Raw genomic sequence first — 9,665 nt, forward strand, 5'->3', positions numbered from 1 at the left:
TGAAACGCGGTTGACAACAACGTTTGACAAGTTTCGTTAAATTTCCGAGGGGTCCGGCAAAGTCTACACGGCAACGAAAAACTTTTAAAAGAATCCATTCTGAAGTTCCTTTACAGCTTTCCATGCTCGGCCTGTTGGTATGAATAAATCAATACCAACAATTGAAATGGCCATTTTGTAAACAAACCTTGTAAGGCCATTTTCTCGCGAACCGAAACCTTCATTCGCAAACCTAAACCACAATTGGGTAGAGGAGAATTTCCCCTACCTGTTCATTATGTTGGCCTTACAAGGTTTGTTTACAAAATGGAGTTAAGGCCATTTCAATTGTTGGTCTTGAAATGTATCTTTCTTTGTGCTTTTTGACACTATTGACGCTATTGAATGTAATCAACAAAGAATTAACGATAATTTATGTAATGAAAAATAATTAAAATATAAAATTTGGTCAGTAATTAAATTCTTTAATGAAATTTAGACTGTATTGTGAATTTTCCACCTTATCGAACGCGACGAATTCAAATCGTCGCTGACGAAATCGTCGCCGGAATCGTCGCGGGTGTATATATGTCATGGGTTGTGTCAAGTTGACTGACAGCTGATGAAATTATCTGCATGCCAATCAAAATAAATAAATATTATAAACATTGATTCACATCTTGCAAGGAAAATTGTGACGAATTACATTAATAAAAAAAAAATCAAAAATATTATCACCATCAGTATCACTACATTAGCAGTAAGTATGAACACTATTTACATGAAAATTCCTCCTAAAAGTGACGTTATTGTTTCAGAAAATGTCCAACATTATTTGGCATAATGTACGACGACAATACTAAATATCATTGCATTTATGGATTCTTTTTTTTCTTGGACTATCAAAACAACGACTCTGTGAAATTTACGGTAAAAGCAAATCTACAATAAGTGCCTGGATTACATCGTACAAGAAAAACGGCGTCCTTTCGGAAAAGGAACGGAAATTGGTATACAGAAAGTTTGGAGTGGCAAAACGACAGTGGATTGTAAAGTTGTATATGACCGAACCAATCTTGTTTCTCGATGAGGCACAGAAACGTTTTTATCATAGATTCGGAACATCAATTAGTAGATTTTCGATAGTAAGGATCCTGCACGCGGAGGGTATGAGCTGGAAGAAACTGGAACGTTGCGCCATGCAGATCCGTAATGCTGATATCTCAAAATATTGCGAGGAGTTATCATTTCAGTGGGATTTACCTAATTTAGTTTTTCTGGATGAAGTAGCTTTTGATAGCCGCAATATGCTACGCAATAGGGGATATGGTTTTGTTGGAAAAAAGCTAATTTTCCGTGGCGAATTTCGTCACCGTCCGAGAGTTTCAGCTCTTTGTTTTCTAGGGCAAGGTGGCCTTCTTGATTCATTCATGACGAAAGGGACATTTACACGGAAGAAATTTTTCGAGTGTTGTCGTACGTTTGCCCTTGAATCTGGTAATGTAGAGACATACCCGGGTTTCTATTCGGTCTGGATAATGGACGGAGCTCAAATACATTGCAATAGACACATTGTTATGTACCTAAGGTCTATCGGCATTGTTCCTATATTTTTGCCTCCATACTGTCCCTTCTACAACCTCATTGAAATTGTTTTTGGAATTATCAAGCGATACTTACGACGGCACTACGAAGAAAACAGTTCTAAAGACCTCAAGACAGTTGTGGCCGATGCTTTACTCAGCTTCAAAAATTATGACTGCACAAAAATCATGAGAAAGTGTGGTTATAAAAAAGGAGGAAAATTTGACCCTAAAGTTGGGCTGAATAAACCTATTGAAGACTTCAATTTTTGTTCGGAACTCGAATCAAAAGAGGTGATCTGAGGAAGGACTCATGTAGGACATCATTCTAGTTATTTCTATCACTGATACAGGAAATAAATGAAATTTGTTTCAACAGCTTTTATTTTACAACATTAACATACAAACAAATGACAATCACATCCGAAAATTTGAACGATCTGGTTCTTTCGAATGCCATTTTATCTTTCTTTACATATGATCAACATCTTCTGCGTCTGTTACAGAGTTCGCCAGTGCTCGACTGAGCTCGTTTTCCACAGGTGCAAGTGAACGTTGCATTGAAGTCAGCATTTCGTTGTAGCTTTTAAGCTGTATTTCCATTCCCGATACCCGTTCTTCATTTTTTTTTGGCCACGGCTTATAGGTGTACAGACTGTTCTCTGAGCTCTTGAATGTGAACTTCCATGGCACGAATTATAGTTTTAGCGAAAAATAATCCTCGACGGTTTTCTTCCAGAATTGCTGAATCATCATTCGGTGCAGGTCTCAAGTGCTATTGAATGTCGTCTGGTGGATTCAGCTTCACATAGTCAAGTCCGTATCCCGGTGCTGCTTTCACATGTTCCGCCGAGTTGTTCCACACGAATGAATCTGCTGATACTTCTGGATGCATTCTCTTTAGCTCGTTTATTAACCCTTGAAATGATTTGTTACTGCATGCTCCTGATCTGTCCTGGTCATCTGGGGCTTCTAGTTTCTTCACTAGATCGTACAGTTTTTGATTTGCCACCGCCAACGAATACACATGAAGGTAAACATCAATAACCTTGCTTCTCCATCTTATCATTACATCCGGTTTTTCCTGCAAATCAGATACTCGATATGTGCGTTTACGTTGAAGGTCCTTGAACAGCACAAATGTATCCATGTCTTTGAACTCAGGATCCACTCCTTCAGTCCACTTAACTCGTTTCAAACTTTGGTCATCATAAACAGTTACCTCCCGGCGAATGTGACTCCTAATAGTCTCCCAAGTTTGCTCCAACACCTCCTCGGGTGAATTGCCAAAAACATGACATTCCCTGGTAATCACCTTCGCATCCGCTTTACCTTTGTCGTGATGTTGTCCTCGAAAATCCTTCTTGTAGCAGGAAATCATGAAATGAAACGTACTTTCCTCCAATCGTTTACGTTTCAGTGCTGGTAAAACACTTGAAGGATGGTCAGCTTCCGGCTCTTGCTCAGGTTCTGCAGGTTCTGTCTCGTCGTAGTCCGGGAACTTATCAATATTCCCAATAGGATCGTCTTCGTCAAGGAACTCAGCTGCATAATCGGCATCGGAAGCATCCAGCTCCAGGTTTATGCTGCAGTATGAAAGCTGAAAGTGAATATAAACTTGGTAAATATATAAGAAAATAACATCACTATCCGCATTTTCTTTACCGCTTCCATCTCCTTGATTTTTACAGTTTTGAAACAATTTCCCAACAAACAATTGAGAGCTCTTATAAAACACCTGAGTTGATCAAACGTTGAATAATAGCTTCCAGAGTTGAACAAGAATGTAGTTGTATTGCCATTTGATTAAAAGTTTTAAAAGCTGTTGGAGCACTCTTAAATGATTGTTTCCGTTCGGTTTAACTATATGCTTTATAAGACCTACGATAACTTTTAAAGCACCTTAGTTAAACTGATTCACAAGAGCTATACAGAACGTGGAATAAACGCATCAAAACAAACAATTGGGAGCTCTTATAAAACACCTGAGTTGATCAAACGTTGAATAATAGCTTCCAGAGTTGAACAAGAATGTAGTTGTATTGCATTTTTGGTTAGAAGCTTCAAAAGCTGCTTGGAGCACTCTTAAATGATTGTTTACGTTCGGTTTAACTATATGCTTTATAAGACCTACGATAACTTTTATAGCACCTTTGTTAAACTGATTGACAAGAGCTATATAGAACGTGAAATAAACGCATCAAAACAAACCATTGGGAGCTCTTATAAAACACCTGAGTTGATCAAACGTTGAATAATAGCTTCCAGAGTTGTACAAGAATGTAGTTGTATTGCTATTTGGTTAAAAGCTTCAAAAGCTGCTTGGAGCACTCTTAAATGATTGTTTACGTTCGGTTAAACTGTTTGACAGGAGCCATATAGGATGTGGAATAAACGCATCAAAACAAACCATTGGGAGCTCTTATACAACACCTGAGTTGATCAAACGTTGAATAATAGCTTCCAGAGTTGTACAAGAATGTAGTTGTATTGCCATTTGGTTAAAAGCTTCAAAAACTGCTTGGAGCACTCTTAAATGATTGTTTACGTTCGGTTAAACTGTTTGACAGGAGCCATATAGGATGTGGAATAAACGCATCAAAACAAACCATTGGGAGCTCTTATAAAACACCTGAGTTGATCAAAAGTTGAATAATAGCTTCCAGAGTTGAACAAGAATGTAGTTGTATTGCCTTTTTGGTTAGAAGCTTCAAAAGCTGCTTGGAGCACTCTTAAATGATTGTTTACGTTCGACCAATCACAATTTTGTTGCTAAAAATAGCACAAGTGATAGGCATGTTTATATAACCATAAGGCAATGATTATTCGACTGCAAGAGAAGTCACTCAAGATGAGCTTGATGTACTTCTCTCATATGATCAAAATATGTATTCAAGAATAGAGCAGATGGAAACAGAAGCGGCTGGCAATCCGGGATCATGAGTTCGAATCTTGCTTCGAGAAACCCTCGGTGGAGTAGAGGTAAATTATATATATAGGTGTTATTAATAAATGCAAACATTAATTTAAGACATAAATCATATAATCAACGATAACATTTCTAGATAAATTCTCTCAATTATTGATTAGAGAGATTAATTGAAAGAATATCAATCAAAGATTAAACAGATGCTTGTTACTACTTCCTCCATGATCACAGAATGTGAATTATGGCATAATTACATATTTTTTCAATGTGCACAAATAAATTAAATTAATAAAAACTGTACAAGCAATTATTTTGGCGTACCACGACAATGGTTAAACTAATTTTAATCTGTGAATATTGTGAGTACTTACACAACGGTTATTAAGGAGTCATTGAAAAGTGCTATAAACGCTATTCACCGCTTGCTGTTCAATTAATATTTAGGAGTCATAAAAGAGTGTAACAAACGCCTCTTAGGTTTCCTCTCTACTAAATTTCAAAGCAGCTGTCAGGAAGTGTCTACAAACGTTGTATAAGAGCTTTCACCAAAACAATAAAGCTTGAGTTTAAATATGTATCTATAAACGTTGTATAAAAGTTGCTTGTACTCCTATACCGCGTATACATATAATGCTGTAGTTGAACAGGTTCTCCAAACCAGTGTAAACAAGAGTTTTACAGAAGTTGTAATAAACAAATTGTACAGTTATTATTCAGCATGCAGTTGAATAAAATCATAATGGAAGCGTTTCTTCAACAAGAAATTGATTTTGGATAAACGTTTTACTGAATACGTTAGACAACACCTTTGTGTTGCAGTTGTATAGGTTCTCCAAACCAGTGTAAACAAGGGTTTTATAAAAGTTGTGGTGAACACATTGTGCAATTATTATTCAACATGCAGCTGAACAAAATCAAAACGAAAGCGTTTCTTCAACTGGAAATTGTTACTTGGGTTATGAACCGACTAACGAAAAAAAAATATTCATAAATACGAATGAAAACAAACACACTAACTCCAAAGAACTCATAACTGGAAAATTTTCACCCATTTATGAAAAGAGGTTTAACTCATTAAAAATGTTTTATGGTCTACCCTTTTAATGAGTGCCTTTTACTAATTTATGAATAACTGTTACCTGTACATTTTACGAGTAACAGTTACTCATTAATTTGGTAAAATTTTGTTTATTTTATGAGCAAAGCCACTTCTTTAATTGCTGTAATTTTATCCATTAATGGGTTCTTTCGAGTTTACGTGAGGAGAAAAAAACCTTCTGTTTATTTATCAATCAGTTGTTGGAATATGACGTTTCACTAACACAAAGATAAAAACTCGTGCGCATTTTCATGCGACCTTTCTAAAACTGTCAACAAGTGAGTGTCGCGTTTTGTTACCAATGAAACAGACAATACATAAAGTAATGAATGCAGTAATGATAAGATTTTAAATTTGTGGTCAGCAGGCTGCGTAGTATTGAAAGACTAGTGCGTGCCCCTCGAGTCATGCATAATTAAATACGAATTAATCACTTGTGTTAAAAAAAAAATCTTTTCTGTATTACATTTTATCGAGCATTTTATTCTTTTAGAATATTAATAGGGGACAGTGGATGTTATGTCGGCCTAAATGCCCCTTATTTGGGTCCATACATAAAATAAGCAATCGACTAAATTTTCAATAGCGACCAAAAATATCCATTAGTACTGTCCCAATGACGCGTTCATCTAGATAACATTGATAAATAGCAGATTTTTAGCGAAGGGCCCAATCTTAGATCCATACCCTAGTTAAAATAACCATAAAAGAGAGCTTAACGACGTGTTCGGGGTATCATCCAAACCATTTGCGGGATAGTTTACCCATCCGGGATACAGTTCGTTTATGGTATTTGTTTATTAGGGTAGGCCAACATTCCCCTATCCAGCTTTCCATGCTCGTTAATGGCGGCCTGTTTGTATGAATAAATGTATCCTTAACTGTGCTTTCTGACACTAACTGGAGGGCGTATGTTGTTCCATTTTCTTCTGTTCCTGGGAGAGGGAAAGAGAGGGGTCAAAATCCGAACCTCCAGATAGTGTCAAAAAGTCCATTGAAGGATACATTTATTCATACAAACAGGCCGCCATTACTGAGCATGGAAAGCTGGATAAAATCAAAATTTATTAAAATTCTATCAAAAAAGATTAAAATTCAATCAAAAATGATTAAAATCGATGAATCAAAAATGATTAAAATGATTCATTCATTCCTTGGGAGAGACGGTTTTCGTAGGCCACCCTCACAAATCAACAGCATCTTCGTGTTGGGGATCCCGTAAAAAAAATCCAATAAAAATACAATGATTTTCATTGTCATTGTAACCATGATATTTACTGTCAAAACATTGGACATTTTGGTCCATTACTATAAAATCACAACGAAATTCATGGTTCACAACAATGAAAATCATGGTATTTGAGAAATTTACAGTAAAAAAGGGGGGTTGGCATCTTAACAATATTAAAAAGTGATTTTTCCCGAACAAATTTGATCTCATCACACTAATTTTCGTTGTTTGAGCATTGTATCGTTAAAAATCGAAATCTACTTTTTCTCCCGTACCATAATTTAACAATAAATTTTAATGTACTCAAAATTCAACAGTAAAAACCATTGTAATTTCGTTGTTTTATTATAATTATTTTTTTCTGGATAGTTTCCTCTACCCGATGAGGGCTTATATGTATACAAAGTTAATGCAGATAGGCCCTTTTCAATTGTTGGTCCTATAGTGTTCGTGCTTCGTTGAGTAGAGCTGGGAAATATACCTGTCACTCAACAAACTAGTGTCAAGCGCGTTCCGTTTTTGACATCGCCGCCCCTCGATCGTTCCATTTTTCGTCGTTCTTCTGTTGCGGCTTTACAAACAAAAGAAGGGAAGTAAAGCACCGTCATCTTTGAAAATACGTAAGTTTTTGGCTGAAAAATGCTTCCTATTTCGAAATTTACGTTCTTAATGCACCTGCCTTTGTTTGTCTTTTTCCAGCAGTGCTTTTGTTTGTAAAACTTGGACTCAAATCTGCCGCAGAAATGGAGATCGATGAGGAAGAGTTCGAGCAGCCAACTTCCAGCAGCAGCCGTGGAGAGCGGAAGAGATTCGAGGTGAAAAAGGTACGAAATTGTGTAAAATTTACCTTCTTGTGGTGTGAAATAATGCTAATTTTAATTTTAATTTTTTTAGTGGAATGCTGTGGCTCTGTGGGCTTGGGGTAAGTTGAAATACGTATATTATGTTTTTAATTTTTATCGATCGATCGACCTTGTAACTAACCTCGAATGTGATTTCCTGGTTTATAAGGTTTTATTGAATTTTCTATGTCATTTGTTATTCTTAAAACTTTTATTTGTTATTAATACTTTGAACTCTTTATTTTGCTCAGATATCGTAGTGGACAACTGCGCCATTTGCCGTAACCACATTATGGACTTGTGTATTGAATGCCAGGCAAATCAAGCATCAGCTACCAGCGAAGAGTGCACTGTTGCCTGGGGTGTATGTAATGTAAGTGATTGAATGCGTTGTATTGTTATTGGCTTTTGTTAATTAATGAAACTCTTCTATTTATTAAAACAGCACGCATTCCACTTTCACTGTATCTCCCGTTGGCTGAAGACACGACAGGTTTGCCCGTTGGATAACAGGGAATGGGAATTCCAAAAATATGGACATTAGTAACCGGATTCAGCACATCTCAACAGGCCTTTCATACTTTTATGGCTAATTTAAAGCAAAAATGTTTCCGTGCAGAAGCTGACGATTCAACTCAAATTTTAGTTTCTAGATCAGTGAAATAAGAAACCTTGATTTTGGGAGTTAACATACCATTGGAATTAAACCGGTAAATCAGAGTTCTCTACAGTTACTCTATAGATTGGCTTGAGAAAATATCTTTAACATTAGGGGTCATTCGGAAATTATGCAAAGCTATTTGAGCAATAATTAGACTGTCCAATTTTAGCTTATAAAGGGGTCTCAAATCTAAGATCTCTAACTTTTAAGACAAGCTATACGTATAGAGTTGCGAGCACGTTTCAACGATGAAAAATGACGTATCTGCATTTGTAAACAAATAATATCTGATACTAGATCTAGCACCACCGATGTTAAGGAAACTTTACCCTACCTGATGGTGGTGTGGTGTTTAGAAGCGCCAACTTCATGAAATTATTTAATTTTACAAAATGGCAGGAGCTAGTTAGCCTAACAGAACTGATGACATTGTTGCTGTTCCTCACAATAGTTAGATTACTACCCAAGTAAGGGGCTGTTCATTAACTACGTAGACAGTCTTTTGGTTTTCTTGACACCTACCCCCCCCCCTGTGTAGATAATTGACAATACAAAATTTTAAAAATTGTTTTGAATGACTGAGCGTACATTTAAGAAGAAAAACTTCACTGAAGACACCAAACGGCTAAATCCTAAAATAAGTTCTACGGACTTTTGTCTTGCTAAATTCCAATCCTGGACCACTGTGCAGAGGGAAATGGATTGTACACACACATACAAACACACACACACACACACACGCACACGCTCCTCCGGAAGGCTGAAGAAGGATCCTGCTATCAAGAGCTCAGCCTTCAAGGAGCTCGTCGAAAAGTATCTTGGCGAAGGGGCGAGCGTAAGAGATCTATCCCAGGAGACAGTGGTCGAGTCCAGGGATCTAGACAAGGAGAATATGAGGATGAGGGAGACGTACGGCGGCATGCAAACGCTGATCTGTGCAGGAAATGTGGAGAGAAAGGTCATATTGCAAGAGGCTGCCCAAAGCAACCGAGGTGTATGCTCAGCAAAAAAAGAGGACGTAAATGATCATACGACGGGAGGCTTCAAATGCCTAGCATACAAAATGGCGATGGCGGGTCAACAGTAATGGAGGTAATTCAAATAATCCTCAATCATTGCGACACTGCTCAGCAACTTTTGTGGCAGTCGACAACAGAAACAAAGTGCGACGTTGCAATCATTGCGGAACCGTATCGAGTCCCTCCCGATAACGGTAACTGGGTGGCGGATAGAGCTGGGATGGCTGTGATTCAAGTTATGGGCAGATACCCTATTCAAAAAGTGGTTGCAAGCTCATACAAAGGTTTCGTGATCGCCAAAATTAACTTAATCTTCATATGT

The 9,665-nt window shown here is 37.2% G+C and overlaps 1 protein-coding gene and 1 pseudogene across 2 annotated transcripts; one reads left to right on the plus strand and one right to left on the minus strand.

The window, feature by feature from the left end:
• Positions 1-2,033: 2,033 nt before the first annotated feature.
• On the minus strand, positions 2,034-3,236 carry LOC135711931 (uncharacterized; annotated as a pseudogene).
• Positions 3,237-7,353: 4,117 nt separating this feature from the next.
• On the plus strand, positions 7,354-8,389 carry LOC135711934 (RING-box protein 1A). Of its 2 annotated transcripts, none has more exons than XM_065234909.1 (5): positions 7,354-7,441; positions 7,521-7,645; positions 7,716-7,743; positions 7,915-8,036; positions 8,109-8,389. In XM_065234909.1, the coding sequence occupies exons 2-5, from the start codon at positions 7,565-7,567 to the stop codon at positions 8,205-8,207; spliced, it is 330 nt and encodes a 109-aa protein (XP_065090981.1). In that variant the 5' UTR covers positions 7,354-7,441; positions 7,521-7,564; the 3' UTR covers positions 8,208-8,389. The 2 variants fall into 2 exon arrangements, with proteins under 2 accessions (XP_065090981.1, XP_065090980.1); XM_065234908.1 differs by having other exon boundaries at positions 7,361-7,441; positions 7,524-7,645; positions 8,109-8,388.
• Positions 8,390-9,665: the final 1,276 nt, after the last annotated feature.

The sequence above is a fragment of the Ochlerotatus camptorhynchus genome, unplaced genomic scaffold (assembly GCF_037179485.1).
Source record: "Ochlerotatus camptorhynchus isolate MF236.1 unplaced genomic scaffold, CSIRO-AGI_Acam_v1.1 ptg000444l, whole genome shotgun sequence".
NCBI lineage: Eukaryota > Metazoa > Arthropoda > Insecta > Diptera > Culicidae > Ochlerotatus > Ochlerotatus camptorhynchus.

Coding starts and splice junctions, on each gene's coding strand:
- LOC135711934 (XM_065234909.1), top strand. CDS start 7,565: ATGGAGATCGATGAGGAAGAGTTCGAGCAGCCAACTTCCAGCAGCAGC. Junction 7,646..7,715: donor AGAGATTCGAGGTGAAAAAG/GTACGAAATTGT, acceptor TAATTTTTTTAG/TGGAATGCTGTGGCTCTGTG. Junction 8,037..8,108: donor TTGCCTGGGGTGTATGTAAT/GTAAGTGATTGA, acceptor TTATTAAAACAG/CACGCATTCCACTTTCACTG.